The sequence below is a fragment of the Oncorhynchus nerka genome, linkage group LG28 (genome assembly GCF_034236695.1).
Source record: "Oncorhynchus nerka isolate Pitt River linkage group LG28, Oner_Uvic_2.0, whole genome shotgun sequence".
Lineage (NCBI taxonomy): Eukaryota > Metazoa > Chordata > Actinopteri > Salmoniformes > Salmonidae > Oncorhynchus > Oncorhynchus nerka.
Genome location: NC_088423.1, coordinates 2,193,656 through 2,215,986, shown reverse-complemented (window position 1 = coordinate 2,215,986; position 22,331 = coordinate 2,193,656). Strand labels below are relative to the sequence as shown.

General features: G+C 41.1%; 1 protein-coding gene across 4 annotated transcripts in view; it reads right to left on the bottom strand.

Moving 5' to 3' along the window:
• The window catches only part of LOC115115858 (neurexin-1a-beta-like), a 416,921-nt gene extending 395,055 nt beyond the window's left edge, over nucleotides 1–21,866 (bottom strand). For all 4 annotated transcript variants that reach the window (XM_065012593.1, XM_065012594.1, XM_065012595.1 and 1 more), the window contains exon 1: nucleotides 21,754–21,866. In XM_065012593.1, coding sequence (XP_064868665.1) covers nucleotides 21,754–21,787 — 34 coding nt within the window. In that variant the 5' untranslated portion in view covers nucleotides 21,788–21,866. The remainder of the gene's footprint in view (nucleotides 1–21,753) is intronic.
• Between the last annotated feature and the right edge of the window lie 465 nt (nucleotides 21,867–22,331).

Here is a 22,331-nt window from a genome sequence, read left to right as displayed (position 1 = left end):
ACTGTATGGAGATGAAATAAAGCCCTGTATGGACATTCCTGTATGGAGATGTATACATTCCTGGAGATGTCTAAAGCCCTGTATGGAGATTAATAAGCCCTGGTATGGAGATGTCTAAAGCCATTCCTGTATGGAAATGCATAGATGTCTAAAGCCCTGTATGGAGATAAAGCCCTGTATGGAGATGTATAATGCCCTGTATAGAGATGTCTAAAGCCCTGTATGGAGATGTATACATTCCTGTATAGAGATGTCTAAAGCCGTGTATGGAGATGTCTAAAGCCCTGTATGGAGATGTCTAAAGCCTGGTATGGAGATGTATAAAGCCCTGTATGGAGATGTATAATGCCCTGTATGGAGATTAATAAAGCCCTGTATGGAGATGAAATAAAGCCCTGTATGGAGATGTCTAAAGCCATGTATGGAGATGTGTAAAGCCTGGTATGGAGATGTATACATTCCTGTATGGAGATGTCTAAAGCCCTGTATGGAGATTAATAAAGCCCTGTATGGAGATGAAATAAAGCCCTGTATGGAGATGTCTAAAGCCATGTATGGAGATGTATACATTCCTGTATGGAGATGCATATTGCCCTGTATAGAGATGAATAAAGCTGTGTATGGAGATGTCTAAAGCCCTGTATGGAGATGTCTAAAGCCCTGTATGGAGATGTCTAAAGCCCTGTATGGAGATGTCTAAAGCACGTGTATGGAGATGTCTAAAGCCCTGTATGGAGATGTCTAAAGCCCTGTATGGAGATGTCTAAAGGCCTGTATGGAGATGTCTAAAGCCCTGTATGGAGATGTATAATGCCCTGTATGGAGATGTATACATTCCTGTATGGAGATGTATACATTCCTGTATGGAGATGTATAATGCCCTGTATGGAGATGTCTAAAGCCTGGTATGGAGATGTATAATGCCCTGTATGGAGATGTATACATTCCTGTATGGAGATGTATACATTCCTGTATGGAGATGTCTAAAGCCCTGTATGGAGATGTATAATGCCCTGTATGGAGATGTCTAAAGCCCTGTATGGAGATGTCTAAAGCCCTGTATGGAGATGTCTAAAGCCTGGTATGGAGATGTCTAAAGCCCTGTATGGAGATGTATAATGCCCTGTATGGAGATTAATAAAGCCCTGTATGGAGATGTCTAAAGCCATGTATGGAGATGTGTAAAGCCTGGTATGGAGATGTATACATTCCTGTATGGAGATGTCTAAAGCCCTGTATGGAGATTAATAAAGCCCTGTATGGAGATGAAATAAAGCCCTGTATAATGCCCTGTATGGAGATGTATACATTCCTGTATGGAGATGCATATTGCCCTGTATAGAGATGAATAAAGCTGTGTATATAATGCCCTGTATGGAGATGTCTAAAGCCCTGTATGGAGATGTATACATTCCTGTATAGAGATGTCTAAAGCCCTGTATGGAAATGTATAATGCCCTGTATGGAGATGTATACATTCCTGTATAGAGATGAATAAAGCCCTGTATGGAGATGTATAAAGCCCTGTATGGAGATTGCCCTGTATGGAGATAATGCCCTTGCATAAAGCCCTGTGGAGAGTGCTATGTATACAGTATGTATGCCCTGTGGAGATGTCTATATGGAGTATGTATAGAGATGTCTAAAGCCCTGTATGGAAATGTATAATGCCCTGTATGGAGATGTATACATTCCTGTATAGAGATGAATAAAGCCCTGTATGGAGATGTATAAAGCCCTGTTAGTTTAGTTGCATTGTAGTGCTATGTATACAGTATGTATGTACTATATGTATGTATGGAGATGTATAAAGCCCTGTTAGTTTAGTTGCATTGTAGTGCTATGTATACAGTATGTATGTACTATATGTATGTATGGAGATGTATAAAGCCCTGTTAGTTTAGTTGCATTGTAGTGCTATGTATACAGTATGTATGTACTATATGTATGTATGGAGATGTATAAAGTCCTGTTAGTTTAGTTGCATTGTAGTGCTATGTATACAGTATGTATGTACTACATTACATTACATTACATTTAACTATATGTATGTATGGAGATGTATAAAGCCCTGTTAGTTTAGTTGCATTGTAGTGCTATGTATACAGTATGTATGTACTATATGTATGTATGGAGATGTATAAAGCCCTGTTAGTTTAGTTGCATTGTAGTGCTATGTATACAGTATGTATGTACTATATGTATGTATGTTTTCGTGTCTCTACTAAGGTTAAATGAGATGTCATGCTATTTTCAAATTGATTACCTAACGTTTAATTGATTCCGTGATTGAATTAAACCATTCACAATTAAACTATTAATAACCTAGTTTATATAGAGAGGCTATCTCCCGAATCCACTCTGAAAGATCTGAAGATATTATATATCAATAGCAGTCAATCATTAACTATTCTTTACCTTCTATCAGTCTCATCTGAATGTCATAAAGTTCTTGGTTATCTGCGCGAACCATAGCATAAATTATGAATCAGCAACATATAAATTTGCTTAATTATTTATTAACTAACTAACTAAATAATCACAGAAATATGTAACAAACACATAGTAGATATTGGTTACTAACAATGATAGGAAAGAGTCTCTAGTGGGCTAAGCCAATATGACGGCTTGGTAGACAAAGGGAAGGGGGTGTGGACTGAGAAAGAGCGGGAGAGTGAGAGAGGGGAAGCCACGATTTACACCCAGAAAGGGCCACGTAATGACAATGCACTGTGTGTATGTATGTATGCATGTACACTACCATTCAAAAGCATCCCAGAGTCGCCTCTTCACTGTTGACGTTGAGACGGATGTTTTGAAGGTATTATTTAATGAAGCTGCCAGTTGAGGACTTGTGAGGTGTCAGTCTCAAACTAGACACTCTAATGTACTTGTCCTCTTGTTCAGTTGTGCACCGGGGCCTCCCACTCCTCTTTCTATTTTGGTTAGAGCCAGTTTGCGCTGTTCTGTGAAGGGAGTAGTACACAGTATTGTACGAGATCTTCAGTTTCAAGGCAATTTCTCGCCATCATTTCTTAGAACAAGAATAGACTGGCGTGTTTCAGAAGAAAGGTCTTTGTTTCTGGCCATTTTGAGCCTGTTATCAAACCCACAAATGCTGATGCTACAGATACTCAACTAGTCTAAAGAAGGCCAGTGTTATTGCTTCTTTACAGTAACCAGGACAACAGTTTTCAGCTGTGCTAACATAATTGCAAAAGGGTTTTCTAATGATCAATTAGCCTTTTAAAATGATAAACTTGGATTAGCTAACACAACGTGCCATTGGAACACAGGAGTGATGGTTGTTGATAATGGGCCTCTGTAGGCCTACGCAGATATTCCATAACAAATCAGCTGTTTCCAGCTACAATAGTCATTAAGAACATTAGCGATGTCTACACTGTATTTCTGATCAATTTGATGTTATTTTAATCAACAAAAAAATCGATTTTCTTTAAAAAACAAGGACATTTAGAAGTGACCCCAAAGTTTTGAATGGTAGTGTATGTATGTGTGAATCTTTCGGAGGTGTTGGGTGAAAGCAGAAGTTGCATTTTGGTTAGACATTTTGGTTAGAGTTTGTGTGAATTTACCAATAAAGTGATATTTTAACCATAATCTTGTTGTAATAGGTTGATGTGCTTGATTGATTATGCACTCTCTGCATGTGTATATCTTTGGATACATGTATATTTTCAAACACAACCTTATGATTTAGTGCATGTGTGTATGTGTGTGTGTGTGTGTGTGTGTGTGTGTGTGTGTGTGTGTGTGTGTGTGTGTGTGTGTGTGTGTGTGTGTGTGTGTGTGTGTGTGTGTGTGCATGCAATGTGAATACACTCATTAGTTGGGAAGGGGAATTGAAGTGAATACTCTAGAAGCACTTAAGAATGCTTTTCTCATGTCTTTAGGCACAATGTCATCTGAAAGCTAGGTCAAGCGTCCAATACAGACACACACACTGACTGAAGCCCGAATATGTCTTAACGAATAGATGCTTGGGTCTCTACTACAGAGGGGTCTCTGTTCATCCCCCCCTTGGGTGTCCCCTCACTGACAGGAGGATGTTTATCCCCCCCTGGGTGTCCCTCAATGACAGGAGGATGTTTATTCCATTTCCCCACCACCCCCTGGGTGTCCCCTCACTGACAAGAGGATGTTAATTCCACCCCCCCTGGGTGTCCCCTCACTGACAAGAGGACGTTTACACCCCCCTGGGTGTCCCCTCACTGACAAGAGGCTGTTTATTCCACCCCCCCCCTGGGTGTCCCTCAATGACAGGAGGATGTTTATTCCATTTCCCCACCACCCCTGGGTGTCCCTCACTGACAAGAGGCTGTTTATTCCATTCCCCCCCCTGGGTGTCCCTCACTGACAGGAGGATGTTTATTCCACCCCCCACCCCCTGGGTGTCCCCTCAATGACAGAAGGATGTTTATTCCATTCCCCCCCTGGGTGTCCCCTCACTGACAAGAGGCTGTTTATTACATTTCCCCACCACCCCCTGGGTGTCCCCTCACTAACAAGAGGATGTTTATTCCACCCCCCCCCCCCCCCCTGGGTGTCCCCTCACTGACACTCTTGTCTTCTCAGGCAACTTTGTCAAACTGCTAAACTTGGAACCAATCAGAACTCCCGTACATAACCCTTGTGATGAAGGCATCCAATGACCTGCTTTTATCTTCAATGTAAACACAGCCTCTTGTGAAAACGGGAGCTGCTGTCTGATGAAGAGGAGCATATATAGTTCAGTCCCCAAGACTGAAACAAGATAAATATCTGTTTTCGAGTGCACTTGAACTATGCAACATGTAATATACCTGTAAATTGTCTTGATCATAGGCAGAGGTACCTCTGTTAACCATTTAGTTAATTTATTGAAAGCTAGCCAATGTTACAGTTTGACTAGCCTAGTCAGCAACTGTCAATTTGAGTTACATTAGCAATCTCTCTGTCAGTGAACACATTTTAAATCATATTTTGGCATGATTATACTGTATGTCTCATTTCCATCAGAACATCCTGAATTCGTTGGGGCATGGACTCTGCAAGGTGTCAAAAGCGTTCCACAGGGATGCTGGCCCTTGTTGACTATAATGCTTACCACAGTTGTGTCAAGTTGGCTGGATGTCGTTTGGGTGGTGGACCATTCTTGATACACACAGGAAACTGTTGAGAGTGAAAACCCAGCAGGGTTGCAGTTCTTGACACAATCTAACTGATGAGCCTGGCTCCTACTACAGTAACCCGTTCAAAGGCACTTGCATCTTTTGTCTGGCTCATTCATCCCCTTAATCCATGTCTCAATTGTCTCAAGGCTTAAAAATCCTTATTTAACCTGTCACCTCCCCATCATCTGCACTAATTGGAGTGTAATAGGTGCCATCAATAAGGGATCATAGCTTTCACCTAGATTCACCTGGTCAGTCTATTGTAATGGACTGTTCCTAATGTTTTGTACACTCAGTGTATAGCATACCTTGCAATACAATCTTCTCTAAAACAGTTTTACAATGTGCTATGCAATAAGATAACCAGAGTTTGATTTCTAAACCAGGTGAGTTCTCAAATTGCAGCTGCTCAATACCATGGTGGGCAGCATCATGTTGAATGCATTGGACTATAAAGTATGGAGAATGATAAAGAGTTTGTATGATTGTAGAAAAAGCTGTTGGGAAATTAATGTTTGAGTTTCAAATGCTAATTGTTTAGTAAATTTGAGTATATTTAGGTGGTTTAAATGATTAACTTACCTACTAACCTTCTAAAAGTTGATGGTACCAAAATCTTTCCAATACATTCATTATTCTACTAACTATGAGAGACATGTTTTCCAGAATGTACATTTCATGCATATACATTCAAACTAACAACACCATCACAAAAGTGTTTCACCATTTATTGAGTACGGAGTCAAATTGTAAAGGTTTCTCAGGCAGTATTTGAAGCATCTAAATATACTGTAGTGTAACCTACCAATCAATGTATATCAAGTGCCGTCGAGGGCACAATCTTACCATGGAGCATAAATAAGAGCTTTCCCATCTATGCCAAAATCCTTGGCCTCTGATGAAGACTGTAGAACTGTCATCATCACAAGTTTCAGTATTACCCCTTCTCACTAGGAGCATTTGTGTTCCCACTCTGGTCAACAATGTAAAAGGATCCGACCCTGGTTACCAATGTAGCTGACCAATGTAGAGAGAGCCAAAGTGTGTATGGTCCATAGACCATTTATGTCAAAAACTTGGTTTATCCCTGGAAGCAGGACACAGGAGAGCTGAATAGATCATGTGAGACAAACGCGAGAGACAAGAATTAATCAAATAAATCATCACAACAAACAGCAAATATGAACATCCTGACAGTCTGAAGCAGGGTGCTCTGCAATCATCCTGCTATTGACAGGGATAATGAGCCATTTCTGTATGAATTTCAGTATGAAATTAGAGGGTCCTGCCTTGATGACTGTTTCAGATTTATATAACTTGTTCTCTAGATTTCTGTAGTCTTCAACTTATTACTTTGAATAAAACACTTCTTGTCCCAGAATGACATGCTAGCTAGTGCTAAAGCTATCTGCTCCTGATAGCTAACAACATATCTACTCTTTGTAACTACTGTAGCTAGCTACATTACTAGTTAGCAGTTGGTTACAAATTAATAAAACAAATACTTTACCTGATAGAAGATGGTCGGACTGACCGAACTAGCGAACATAAAAGTAAGTGTTTTGCAAAAGTTTGCAAAAATGTACATTGCCAACAAACAAAAATGTGGTCAGAAGAAATAATTATATCCGTTAAGTAAAAATGAACTCCTCTTATGACAGAGATTGATGATCTCAAAAACTAAAGCAGATAGCTACAGCCCAAATGCTAGAGAGGGTTCAGACGATAGACTCCTTAGCTAGCTAGCTTGCTACGTAAAAAAAAAATATATATTATTCTTAGTTCTCATCTGTTCATGCATCAGATGAGAAGCAAAATGTGTTTTCTCAAGTAAGTAGCATTACTGCTTTCCTTCATTAATTAGTAGGTTTACTTGTATAACTAATGAGGACAATAATGACAGCTAGCCTAGTTAACGTTACATGATTAGCTTGCTATCTAATGTTAACTAAATTGGCTAGTTTTCTATCTGCAGTGCCTTGCAAAAGTATTTACCCCGCATGGCATTTTTCCTATTTTGTTGCATTACAACCTGTAAAATAAATAGATTTTCATTTGGATTTCATGTAATGGACGTACACAAAATAGTCCAAATTGGTGAAGTAAAATTATAAAAATGACTTGTTTCAAAAAATGCAAATAAATAAAAAACTGAAAACTGGTACGTTCATATGTATTCACCCCCTTTGTTATGAAGCCCCTAAAAAATATATGGTGCAACCGATTACCTTCAGAAGTCACATAATTAGTTAAAGAAAGTCTGTGTGCAATCTAAGTGCCACATGATCTGTCACATGATCTCAGTATATATGCACCTGTTCTGAAAGGCCCCAGAGTTTGCAACACCACTAAGCAAGGGACACCACCAAGCAAGCGGCACTATGAAGACCAAGGAGCTCTCCAAACAGGTCTGGGACAAAGTTGTGGAGAAGTACAGATCAGGGTTGGGTTATAACAAAAGATCTGAACTTTGAACATCCCACGGGGCACCATTAATCCATTATACAAAAAATGGAAAGAATATGGCACCAAAACAACCCGCCAAGAGAGGGCCGCCCACCAAAACTCATGGACCAGGCAAGGAGGGCATTAATCAGAAAGGCAACAAAGCGACCAAAGATAACCCTGAAGGAGCTGCGACGCTCCACAGCGGAGATTGGAGTATCTGTCCATAGGACCACTTTAAGCTGTACACTCCACAGAGCTGGGCTATACAGAAGAGTGGCCAGAAAGAAGCCATTGCTTAAAGAAAAAAATAAGCAAACGTTTGATGTTCGCCAAAAGGTATGTGGGAGACTCCCAAATATATGAAAGAAGATATGCTGGTCAGATGAGACTAAAATGGAGCATTTTGGCCATCAAGGAAAACGCTATGTCTGTGGCGAACCCAACACCTCTCATCAACTTGAGAACACCATAAGCATGCTGCTAAATCAACACTTGAGTGCTTTAATGGGAAACATTTAAATGTCTTGGAATGGCCTAGTCAAAGTCCAGACTTTAATCCAATTGAGAATCTGTGGTATGATTGCTGTGCACCAGCGGAACCCATCCAACTTGAAGGAGCTGGAGCAGTTTTGCCTTGAAGAATGGGCAAAAATCCTAGTGGCAAGATGTGCCAAGCTTATGTAGACATACCCAAGAGATGTGCAGCTGTATTTGCTGCAAAAAGTGTCTCTACAAAGTATTGACTTCTGGGGGGAGTGAATAGTTAGGCAGGCTCAAGTTTTCTGTTTTTTGTCTTATTTCCTGTTTGTTTCACAATAAAGGTTAATTTTAATTCTAGGTTGTAAGGCAACACAATAGGAAAAATGCCAAGCAGGTGTATACTTTCGCAAGCCACTGTAATTGTGTTCTTGCTTACCGATTTACTCAGCTACAGTAGCTAGCTTGCTAACGTTAAATGGTTTGCTACTGTTAGTTAGTTAGCTAGCTAGCTAACAACATTAACTAACGTTATATGGTTTGCTAATGTTAGTTAGCTAGCTAGCTAACAACATTGACTAACGTTATATGGTTTGCTAATGTTAGTTAGCTAGCTAGCTAACAACATTGACTAATGTTAAATGGTTTGCTAATGTTAGTTAGCTAGCTAGCTAACAACATTGACTAACGTTATATGTACATTAAGAGGAGAAGGAATCCCCTTTGTTGAATGTCAAGAGCTGTTGTCTTAATCTGTGTCCGTCCCTATGGGTCTGTCTGTCTGTACTCCCATCAATACTTGACAAGCATATATTTCAAAAACTATATCAGAATTATAAAGGGACTGTTCTGTATGCTGCATCTTCCACATGCTATTTCAGTACGATGCTCGTTCTCTGATTTAATTGTTTTTTAAACCAAGCCAGTGATTTTGACAGGAAGATAACACATGAAAATAGAGTATCACAAAATGTCACAAATGGTGGCAGACAACATCTGGTGCTGACCTTTCTATACAGTCCAAACATGAAGGCAATGCACCACCCTTACTGTACTGTACAGGATAACGCAAATATACATCATGTCAGACCTCCAGTTATAGTGCCACTCCTAGCCAACAGCCATGCAGAAAGACAATCCTCAAGAGAACATAGAAGAAGGAATGAGCACAGACTGATTAGATTGGAGAGAGATGGAGGGTAGTGGAGGGGAGTGGAGGGGAGTGGAGGGTAGTGGAGCGGATAGGAACGGAGGGGAGTTGAGGGTAGTGGAGGGGGAGTGGAGGGTAGTGGAGCGGAGGGGAGTGGATAGGAACGGAGGGGAGTTGAGGGTAGTAGTGGAGGGGGAGTGGAGGGTAGTGGAGCGGAGGGGAGCGGATGGGAACGGAGGGGAGTTGAGGGTAATGGAGGGGGAGTGGAGGGAATTAGAGGCGAGTGGAGTGGAGGGTAGTGGAGGGGGAGTGGAAGGGGATTGGAGGGAAGTGGATGGGAGTGGATGGAATTGGAATGGGAGTGGAGGGAATTGGAATGGGAGTGGAGGGGATTGGAGGGGAGTGGAGGGCATTCGAAGGGGATTGGAGGGTAGTGGAAAGGATTGAAAGGGGAGTGGATGTGATTTTACCCCAGGGCAGAGACAAGAGAATGGAGAGAGAGTTCAGACCCACACAACACAATCACCACTGCTAATACAATATTGACATGCACTAATGGCCTTAGCTCTGAGACTGACTGGGCAGTGTGGCGGGGGCTGCTGGTGTTTGCATGTCTGTGTGTTCGAGGGGTAGGGGCAGCGAGGCAAGGCAGAGATCGCGTGGAGGGTCTGGCCGTAGCCACCGCTCTAGCCCCTTCACGACCCACTTTAGACTGAACAGCTAAACACACACACCGTCCTATTTGTCTGTATGTATTAAGCTCAGACGCTTGACCACTGCATCGCTTAACCCCCTCAGAAGGACCAGACACGGAAGCTTTAAAGACCCATACAGACACACCCATCCATACACGCATGCACACACAGACAACACACACATCAGCCTTTAAACAATGCCAGTACAATAGTACTAGCCTTTCACCAAACCCCTGTGAACATCCTCCTGTGAACATCCTCCTGTGAACATCCTCCTGTGAACATCCTCCTCTGAACAGCCTCTTGTGAACATCCTCTTTTCCGTTAAATTCTATTTCTGTACTAATCAGTTGCACAGTAGTAAAGAAGAACATAGGAGTTTGGTACAGGGTTTAACATCCTGGTTAAAACATGGTTGGTGCTAGGGCCCGCGCCAGTAAATGGCTTCTCTTTATGTCTATATTCTTCTGCTTAGATCATGCTTCTCTGGATAATATGGTGAGGTGTAATAGGGACAGGAACACCTTGGATGAAGCCATTCTCTTCTAAATGACAGAGGAGAGGGTTTCATGGAAATTGGACTTCCCTTGGAGAGACTTTAAGTCATTACATTCAATCTCCCACCAACAATACACAGCATCTGAAACCAGGCCTCACACTAGTTTTACATAGGAGCCATTTCAATCACCGGGTTGTCCAATTAAGTATTCCAGGCAAGGGAGAACGGAAGGAGAGAGGAGTATATCCCAAATGATACCTTATTCCCAATATCGTTCACTACTTTTGACTAGAGCCCAGGGGGCCTGGTCAAAAGTAGTGTACTATATAATTCATAGGACGCCATTTGGGACACAGATTGGGTCATGGGGCTAAATTCCCATTTCTGATAGTGAGATGGTGCTATCACCATCAGATAGTACACTATCTCTCTCCCATCCCATGCTTTATGATTGACAGGTGATCCATGCATTGTGTGTGTGTGTGTGTGTGTGCACGTGCATGCGTGTGTGTTTGTGTTTGCTCATGTGTGTGTGTGTGTGTATGTGTGGCATCATACCGTACGATTCAGGATTGTGATTGGGGATGGGGACCAGGGACTGTGAAATAGAGTTTCTCTCCGTCTTGAGGAGGCAGTGTACGGCCGGGTGCCCATGACGACTCACCAGAGAAAGCTCCGAAATGGTGTCTATCGGCGCATGTGACTCGCTCTCCTTGGATGCATGCCAAATGGCATCCTATTCCCAATACAGTGCACTACTTTGACCAGAGCCCTGTGGGATACCTTGTGGGATACCCTGTGGGTTCTGGTAAAAAATAGTGCACTGTATAGGGAATAGGATACCATTTGGGAAGTTGTCTCCTCTTCCTCAGATACTGTACGTATTGGTTTCATTGTAAAATGGCTGCTGTGCATCCCAGCTAGCTAATGCATTTGGTAAAAATGTTGTTCCATACTCATTCACTCTTTATTTCACTCTTGAGGTGCTTGAAATCGTCTGTCTGTCTCTCTCTGTCTGTCTGTCTGTCTGTCTGTCTGTCTGTCTGTCTGTCTGTCTGTCTGTCTGTCTGTCTGTCTGTCTGTCTGTCTGTCTGTCTGTCTGTCTGTCTGTCTGTCTGTCTGTCTGTCTCTGTCTCTGTCTCTCTATCTCTCTCTCTCTCTCTCTCTCTCTCTCTCTCTCTCTCAATTCAATTGGCTTTATTGGCTTGGGAAACATATGTTTACATTGGCAAGTGAAATGGATAAACACAAGTGATCCCCAAGATAAGCTATGAATGAAAAGGCATTGTTTTCACTTCACTCTATACTCCTAAATGAAAAACTGCTTTTTAAAGTTACTTTCTTACAGTATCACCTCCATTGCATGCAGAAATGCTTGCACATACAAGCATGCACACACTGCACGGATTAGTCACTTTCTGATGTTGTGTGTGGGAATGGTGTCTGTTTCGCTGTGTGTGTGGGAATGGTGTCTGTTTCTGTGTGTGTGTGTGCGTGCGTGCGTGCGCGTGCGCCAGCCAGGCCCAAAGAGAGATTTACTGCTGTGAGAAGAAATGAACCAGACCTGTTCTCACTAACGCCTCCTGTGAATAAACCTGCCACCCCGCTGGGTACAGGGCATGCATTATGCCCCAGATAAAGGCCTCTACCACTACCACACCATAACACACACATCTCGCTGAATGATGAATATGGATGTTCCTCTCCTTTATCCCTCTACTTTGTTCCTATTCCTTTCCTTTCAATGAACAGAACAGGGGTTCACCTGGAGTTAGCTATACAGTATACAGTATATCTCATCATCTCCTTATTCACAACCCTTCCATACAGTATAATCCTCTCTCTCTCTCTCATTGCCATTCAGCAATGAGTTTACGCCATCCTCCCCTTACAGCGCGAACCACTCCCAGCAAAGTAGGCTATTTGCTTCAATTAATGCAAACATTCCCATTGCTGTCTCTGTATGGCTCATCATTAATAAGAAAACATTCGCCCTTTCTCCTTCTCTCCTCATTGCCCATATATGTCCTCGTCTCCTCTTACAACATTTAGGAGAGATTAATATTGCAGAACTTTTACGTTCTCAAAGCCCCCCTCCTACTATGTTGCAAGCATATACTGCTATGTTACTGTGCATGTCTCCCGAATGCCAACCCTTCAACAGATAGTGCACCACTTTTGACCAGAACCATATGGGCTATGTTCAAAAGTAGTGAACTACCTAGGGAATATGCTGTCATTTGCAACACATCTTGTCTGTTCACACATAATGGTCCACATTAATCATAAATATCATACTAGTCAACATGAAGGCAATAACAATGTATATACAGTACCAGTTAAAAGTTTGAACACACCTACTCATTCAAGGGTTTTTCTATATTTTTACTATTTTCTACATTGTAGAATAATAGTGAAGACGTCAAAACTATGACAAAACACTTGGAATCATGTAGTAACCAAACAAGTGTTAAACAAATAAAATAGATTTTAGATTCTTCAAAGTAGCCACCCTTTGTCTTGATGACAGCTTCGCACACTCTTGGCATTCTCTCAACCAGCTTCATGAGGTAGTCACCTGGAATGCATTTCAATTAACAGGTGTGCCTTGTTTTTTTGTTTTTTTACACCTTTATTTCAACAAGGAACAGACTGAGACCAATGTCTCTTTTACAGCTGGGGCCTGTGTGTACATGTTTACACATACAGTTTAGGTACAATGATTAAGAAACTACACAAGACAAACAAAACGATCACAGATAACAAAAAACATAGAGCAACAGATTACATTTACACACAGGTTATTCCCCTAACAGGTTATTCTACTAACAGCACAATAATTTACCCAAAACAGTTACAAGGAATACAAAAATAAAAATCCTCCAATAAATGTTTAAAATGGGCGACAAGAGTCCCAAGTTTAAGTTTAGTCTGCAGGCTATTCCATAGGCAAGGAGCGTAACAGGAAAAGGCAGCCAGACCCAACTCTGTGGAAACCACATGGGCCTCAAGTGTAATCCATGTTTGAGACCTGGTTTTAGGAATTCTAATATTGATGAGTGATGATATATAAGAAGGTAGTTTATTCAGAAGTACTTTATAGACAAACATGAGAGCATGTTGTTCTCGTCTCACGGACAGCGAAGTCCAACCCACATATTGATATAAAACCCAATAGTGAGTTCTGTAGCTAGCACCTGTAATAAACCTAAGTGAACAATGATAAGTAGCATCCAGGGATTTAAGTGTTGATGCCGTAGCATGTAAATAATATCTCCATAATCTATAACAGACATAAAATTAGCTTTGCACAATTTGTCTTCTATTTGTAGAGGACAAGCATGTCCTGTTTCTATAGAGGAAACCCAGCTTAATTTTTAGCCATTTACAAAGTTTGTCAATATGCATTTTAAAAGACAGTTCATCATCCAACCACATCCCTAAGTATTTACAGTGGGGAGAACAAGTATTTGATACACTGCCGATTTTGCAGATTTTCCTACTTACAAAGCATGTAGAGGTCTGTAATTTTTTATCATAGGTACACTTCAACTGTGAGAGACGGAATCTAAAACAAAAATCCAGAAAATCACATTGTATGATTTTTAAGTAATTCATTTGCATTTTATTGCATGACATAAGTATTTGATCACCTACCAACCAGTAATAATTCCGGCTCTCACAGACCTGTTAGTCTTTCTTTAATAAGAAGCCCTCCTGTTCTCCACTCATTGTTAATCTGCAAAATTGTAATTATTTGCCTACCTCCTCATGCCTTTTGCACACAATGTATATAGACTCTTTTTTTTCTACTGTGTTATTGACTTGTTAATTGTTTACTCCATGTGTAACTCTGTGTTGTCTGTTCACACTGCTATGCTTTATCTTGGCCAGGTCGCAGTTGCAAATGAGAACTTGTTCTCAACTAGCCTACCTGGTTAAATAAAGGTGAAATAAAAAAAATATAAAAAATTACCTATATTAACTGCACCTGTTTGACCTCGTTACCTGTATAAAAGACACCTGTCCACACACTCAATCAAACAGACTCCAACCTCTCCACAATGGCCAAGACCAGAGAGCTGTGTGAGGACATCAGGGATGGAATTGTTGACCTGCACAAGGCTGGAATGGGCTACAGGACAATAGGCAAGCAGCTTGGTGAGAAGGCAACAACTGTTGGGGCAATTATTAGAAAATGGAAGAAGTTCAAGATGACAGTCAATCACCCTCGGTCTGGGCATCAATGATCATGAGGAAGGTGAGGGATCAGCCCAGAACTACACGGCAGGACCTGGTCAATGACCTGAAGAGAGCTGGGACCACAGTCTCAAAGAAAACCATTAGTAACACACTACGCAGTCATGGATTAAAATCCTGCAGCGCACGCAAGGTCCCCCTGCTCAAGCAAGCACATGTCCAGGCCCATCTGAAGTTTGCCAATGACCATCTGGATGATCCAGAGGAGGAATGGGAGAAGGTCATGTGGTCTGATGAGACAAAAATATAGCTTTTTGGTCTAAACTCCACTCGCCGTGTTTGGAGGAAGAAGAAGGATGAGTACAACCCCAAGAACACCATCCCAACCGTGAAGCATGGAGGTGGAAACATTCATCTTCAAATTAATTACTTAAAAATCATACAATGTGATTTTCTGGATTTTTGTTTTAGATTCAGTTGAAGTGTACCTATGGGAAGACCTGGAGTTACATCTGCTAAAGGGATAGGTTCATTAGAGTTACCAGCCTCAGAAATTGCAGCTCCCAAAAATGCTTCACAGAGTTCTGTTGGGGATTAATCAGAATTAGTTGGGTAACATAGATAAGATGTTTTATTTTCATGATATGCTTATGAGTTATTTCTCATAAGAATGTATTTTGTTGTACTATAGTGGTGGTCATTTGCAGTTATCTGTTCTCTGTCAGGACTAAGTTGCTTGGGCCGCAGAGAGGGGAGAGGTCAAGGTGTCATCATGTGTAAACATATATTTTAAACCATGTGAAGGGATGATTAATGGGGAACCAATTATCTTTTGGCTCCACTGTGTCGGTGTGCCAGTCACTCCCTACTTTTCCCCTCGGGGAGAGGAGGATGGCAGTGTCTGGAATCATTCTATGCTCCCTCTCTTGTTGCCCCTATCTTGACCTAGAGGCTCACTTTCCTCTCCGTGAGCTGGTCCAGAATGGGTTGTATTTAGGATGGGGTATCTAAAATGACAATTTGATATATATCATTGGGTGGGGGTAATGTCTTGGTACCATTTTGTCCCAAGGACGAGATAAGAGCTTTGTTTAGGAGACCAAACTGAACGATAATTTATAGCCAACTCTGTCTGGCCAGGGGATATTCCTCTCTGAAGTAAAGTATTTCTTTGTGTAAGTTCCTAAGACCTGTGGTTTGCCATGTCGTCTAGGGAGGGGGTGGATCTTTGCTATAAAGGATCCCAGTTGCCATCATGTTGGGCACTCTCAACTTTTCATTAGAGATACTGAACTGTTGAAAGTCAAAATGCTATTGCAAAAGCTTAATTATTATTAAAGGTGAAGATTAAGCATAACTCTAACTGGTGTGTGATTTGCTCTCTCATCATTTGGTAATTAAGGAAATTTCCACGACAGTTCAAATAACTCTGATAAATCAACATTTGACATTTTTGGTTCCAGCTGCTGTGTCTTTGTGAGATGCACAGTAGTTGAACGGATGATCTCCGCATGTGTGGTTCCCACCATGAAACATGGAGGAGGAAGTGTGGTGGTGTGGGGGTGCTTTCCTGGTGACACTGTCTGTGATTTATTTAGAATTCAAGGCACACATCCAGCATAGCTACCACAGTACTCTGCAGGGATACACCATCCCGTCTGTTTTGCGCTTAGTGGGACTATCATTTGTGTTTCAACAGGACAATGACCCAACACACCTCCTGGATTTGTAAGTGCTATTTGAGCAATTAGGAGAGTGATGGAGTGCTGCAGCAGATGACCTGGCCTCCACAATCACCCGATCTCAACCCAATTGAGATGGTTTGGGATGAGTTGGTGAAGAGTGAAGAGTGAAGGAAAAACAGCCAACAAGTGCTCAGCATATGTGGGAACTCCTTCAAGACCTTTGGAAATGCATTCCTCATGAACCTGGTTGATAGAAAACCCGCTAGAGTCGAGTTCTGTGGCCCCACGGAAATCAAATTACCATAATAAAATAATCCCCATCAAAATCTGTCAGTTTAAACTTGAGATATTTGTTTTTTTGCATTGGATTCATCTTAGTCCAAAGCATCTGCTGATGTCGCACTTCCGCATCTTCGGTGAAAGGTGGCACAACTAGAGTGGTGTTTGTCAGACCATGAGATATCTGAAAATTGGTCTACTCACTAAATCATCTGTATAGCCCGAATGGTTTGGCCTACAAACTAGTATGACCCCTCTACGGAAAGATGAGACTGAAGTTGGTACAGCCGATCTGCCAACTTTTGTCTTTAACTTCCAAACAGTTTGGGTTACACGTGAGGTGAGACTCTCATGGACAACAAGATGCCAAGAGTGTGCAAAGCTGTCATCAAGGCAAAGGGTGACTTCTTTGAAGAATCTCAAATATAAAATATATTTAGATTTTTTTAACACTTTTGGTTTACTACATGATTCCATATGTGTTACTTCATAGTTTTGATGTCTTCACTATTATTCTACAATGTAGAAAATAGTCAAATTAAATATATATCAGTGGAGGCTCCTTAGAGCAGGAAGGGGAGGACCATCCTCCTTAGTGAATTTCATATATTTTATTTTATTGTGAAACATTTAAAAAGTTATAATTTTTAGATAAAACTATAGTAAATAAATGACCACCAAATAATTGATCAAAAACACACTGTTTTGCAATGAAGGTAGGTCTACAGTAGCCTCAACAGCACTCTGTAGGGTTGCACCATGGTGGAGCAGGAGGACAGCTAGCTACCGTGCTCTGTCCACAGTTATTGTGCTGATGTTGCTTCCAGAGGCAGTTTTGAACTCGGTAGTGAGTGTTACAAAAGAGGACAGAGAAGTTTTATGCGCTACGTGCTTCAGCACTCAACAGTCCCGCTTTGTGAGCTTCTGTGGCCTACCACTTTGCGGCTGAGCCACTGTTGCTCCTAGACGTTTCCACTCCACAATAATAGCACTTACAGTTGAGCGGGGCAGCTGTAGTAGGGCAGAAATCTGACAAACTGACTTGTTGGAAAGGTGGCATCCTATGACGGTGCCACATTTAAAGTCACTGAGCTCTTTGGTAAAGCCATCCTACTGCTAATGTTTGTCTATGGAGATTGCATAGCTGTGTGATCGATTGTATACATCTGTCTGCAATGGGTGTGGTTGAAATAGCTGAATCCACATACGTTTGTGTGTATATACTGTATCTAGAACAATAGCTTTCAACTTACTATCTTGTCAACAACATATGAAAATGAAATACATGTAAATGTGTTCATCCAATGCCAGGTCAAGCAAGCCATTCACCGATTTACCAATAAGAATGCACCAATAACAATGCACCAATATCAATGCACATTTCTTTGCATTAGTGTATTTTGCTTTGAAATAGCTCTCTTCTGCCCTCTAGTGAAACAAAGTATACATTCCAAATGTCACCCTATTCCAATAGTGCACTTTTGACAAGAGCCCTATTGGCCCTCGTCATAAGTAGTGCACTAGGGAATAGGGTGCCATTTGAGATGCAGTAACATTCTTTAATATAAGGTTATACAGCTCACTACAGCAGTGTCCATTCAGTCACGCCTCATAGTACATGTTATATCCTGTTGACAGGTTGTTTTTCTGGCAACATCAAACAGATAAGAAGGCAAAGGAAAGATATCACAAGCAGCCACCGTCCCATCACCGATAAGGACATGGCCCAGCTCCAAAACTCCCAGGCCCTGAATCCCGGTACACCAAGTGGTCTGGTCCACAAAGTGTGGTTGAACCTCCAGATTTATCTGGGTCAAGGAGGGGAACAGACAACTAAAAGTCATTCCTTGTAAAAACAGACAATAACTTTCTAAGGTATGTTGTTCATAGCCTGTTTGTGTTATTTCTAAGTTGGACTCGTAATTAGGCTACTGGAAAACACTATTTCTTACAATGCATTCACTCTCAGATACACCACTCTAGCATATAACAAGGCCACAATGAATCATCTGGACCCAAGGGAGAGGGGCAGGGAGTCCAAGAGGGGATTCATGTTTGAGCCAGGGAACCCGCTATGCCAAAGGGCATCACCAGGGAAATATCTATCGAAATGCCCGGAGAACGCCCTTGCATTTTATCTCCACCCAAGAAGAGGAGAGTGTATCAGGGACTCGATCAGAGCCGATGGGTGGGAACTATCTGGCAGCACTTCTACCCAAGTTGTGCAGGGCAGCGGGAACAACTACATACACAAATCACAGCGTCAGGACCACAGGACCAGAAACACAGTTTCAAGAACAGAAACTGGCCATACAAAAGGCTGGTTTAGAAGCGAGGGAGATTATGTCAGTGATTGGGCATCGGTGCGAAGGTTCGCTCCTTAGCTAATGACATCCCTCATTGACAGACAGAAAATGCTGGAGAAACATCAAGGCCGAAAACTAAGACCACACTGCAGCACCATCAACACCCAAAAGGCTGAAGCAAGGCAGCAGAAGTAGTAGCACAGACTCCTACAGATATTTCAACCAATGCACTGTCCAAGTGAATGTCCAGATAAATGTGACATACAATAAGTAGCTATAGCTATAGGCTGGGTTTCTGTTTAGCACTTTGTGACATCAGCGGATTTAAAAAGACATGTGATTGATGGAGCTATGTCAGCTGTGGTGGATAACAACAATACTGTAGGATTTCATTTATTCAAATCAGATCAAATGGATGTCATTGATTGTCTTTCTTTTTCCTGAACAGCATCCTGACAAGAGAGCACATTTTCTCTGCCATCATAAACTCATTGCTATGGATGGATCCAAATAAAGCGAACTACAAAACAACTGATTGGCTGTTATTCTGGCTGCACTTTTTGACGTGACTGTATTTAACCATAGTTGGCTAGCTAGCAAGCAATGGATATGAACGTTGCCAGCCAGTATGGCAATGGAACATTTAGAATGAACAACTGGGTCACATCCATAAATACAGAACAAAAATACTGAACGACTGGGTCACGTCCATAAATGCAGAACGGGTGCCTAAAAACACCATGCCACTATATCCTCCAAACACCGGCTTCTCGGGTTTAATAGCATTGTCCTTTTGTATTGCCAGAGGCCACAGTTATATACAGTGGTATGTATTCATGGGGGCAAATAAAAAAAATCACAGATAAAAAAAGAAAAAACATAAATTAATGTATATTTTGTCTCTCTGCTTCATAAGTTTCCTTCAATTCACAAGAAGCTGAATATATCTCACTAATGAAAGCTTCCGAATGAGCGAAACAGCGCCCCTCTGTCTCTGTATGTGTAGACCATCTATCTGATGTTGTCTGGTAAAAAAGAGTCTACTGTTGTCACCTGTAGCATTGAATACAAGGGAACCGAGAGAGCATTTGGCCTCCCTTAATATTTTTTTGTATGAAAGAATAGGTAATCAGAGTTGAGCAAAACTTAGTGAGCTCAACTGTGAATGGTCAAGGGAAGCCAGTTTGGATTTGGCTTCACACCAAACACATCACATCAAAAGCCAAAGGTCATTGACCAAAGAAAGATAATTTTTTGCATCTCGTTGTGTTGTTATCCTTCGGTGGCTAGCTAGCTAAAACTGGCGCATTCCTAAATTAGCCATGGATGGAGATAGAGATTTGGAGTTGTGGTTTTACTTAATTATATATATATATATATCATGGTGGCATATGAACTACCAGGTTATAGAGCAAACAACGAAATTATCACAACACATTTTTTCCTGGCTTGGCTTCCCCAGTGATTTTACCCACACACCGCTACTGGTAATATATGAGTTTTCAAAGGCAGCATGTAAAGTGTAGAACAGTTGTCACGGAATATAATGACTGGAATATAATGACTGGAATATAATGACTGGAATATAATGACTGGAATATAATGACTGGACTATAATGACTGGAATATAATGACTGGACTATAATGACTGGCATATAATGACTGGAATATAATGACTGGAATATAATGACTGGAATATAATGACTGGACTATAATGACTGGACTATAATGACTGGAATATAATGACTGGAATATAATGACTGGAATATAATGACTGGAATATAATGACTGGACTATAATGACTGGCATATAATGACTGGAATATAATGACTGGACTATAATGACTGGAATATAATGACTGGAATATAATGACTGGACTATAATGACTGGAATATAATGACTGGACTATAATGACTGGAATATAATGACTGGCCTATAATGACTGGAATATAATGACTGGAATATAATGACTGGACTATAATGACTGGAATATAATGACTGGACTATAATGACTGGAATATAATGACTGGACTATAATGACTGGAATATAATGACTGGCCTATAATGACTGGACTATAATGACTGGAATATAATGACTGGACTATAATGACTGGAATATAATGACTGGAATATAATGACTGGAATATAATGACGGGAATATAATGACTGGAATATAATGACTGGAATATAAGTGCTAATGAGAACAGAGTGGTTCTAAAGGACATCAGTACTAAAGTGACAGGAGAAGAAAAGTGCTCCAATGTCCCAAATAAACGTGTTCGTTGTTGCCGCCATGATGACGACAACACTTACCTTTAGTCGACTCTTCTGGCATGATGGCCACTCAGTCAAGATACAATTTATATATGCAACTCAGCGTGTGGAACTCAATGTATGGAATGTGGAGTTCATAGCAAGACAAAAGCAAACTTGATGTGTGTTTTGTGATGGTTTACAACAAATGGTGACACAAAGGACAAAATGCATTCTTATATACTGTAGGGTACTGTAGGTTGCACATACTGTATATAGATTTTTCTATTGTGTTATTGATTGTACGTTTGTTTATTCCATGTGTAACTCTGTGTTGTTTTTTGTTGCAATGCTTTGCTTTGTCATGGCCAGGTCGCAGTTGTAAATGAGAACTTGTTCTCAACTAGCCTACCTGGTTAAATAAAGGTGAAATAAATAAATACATATATATATATATATATGTAGGATCTTAATCACCTTGTGGAAGGAGAACTTTCCTGCAATGTAGGACATTGTGAACGTGTGTGTGTGTGTGTGTGTGTGTGTGTGCGTGTATATGCACAAAGCAGTTGAAAGGTGTGTCTTACCGTCGTTGCAGAGTGGCCCTCCGAAAGATGTCATGCTACAGTCACAGTTGAACCCCTCCCACTGCTGCAGGCACACACCCTGATTGGCACATGAGTCCTCCTGGCATGTTGTACTGGGGCCTGGGCACAGGGAGGGAGGGATCACTTAAAATATGCGATTGGAATTTAAAATTAAACACGTATATATGATTAAAAGCATAATCCAACTTAATCTTTGAGGTCCATTTACCAGTTTATATACTGACACATGGCATTTGTCAGCCTGAGACAAACATACCTGTACCTACATGTACATGCTAACTCAACTACCCAGTGCCCCCTGGCAGCCCCTTGTATATACTGTTATTTTTATTTTTTACTGCTGCTCTTAAAACTTGTTACTTTTATCTATTATTATTGATTTGATAACCTCTCTGTCTCTGTTTCTGTTTCTGTCTCTCTCTCTCTCTCTCTCTCTCTCTCTCTCTCTCTCTCTCTCTCTCTCTGTGTCTCTCTCTATCTGTCTCTCTCTCTCTCTCTCTCTCTCTCTCTCTCAATTCAATTGAATTCAATTCAAGGAGATTTATTGGCATGGGAAA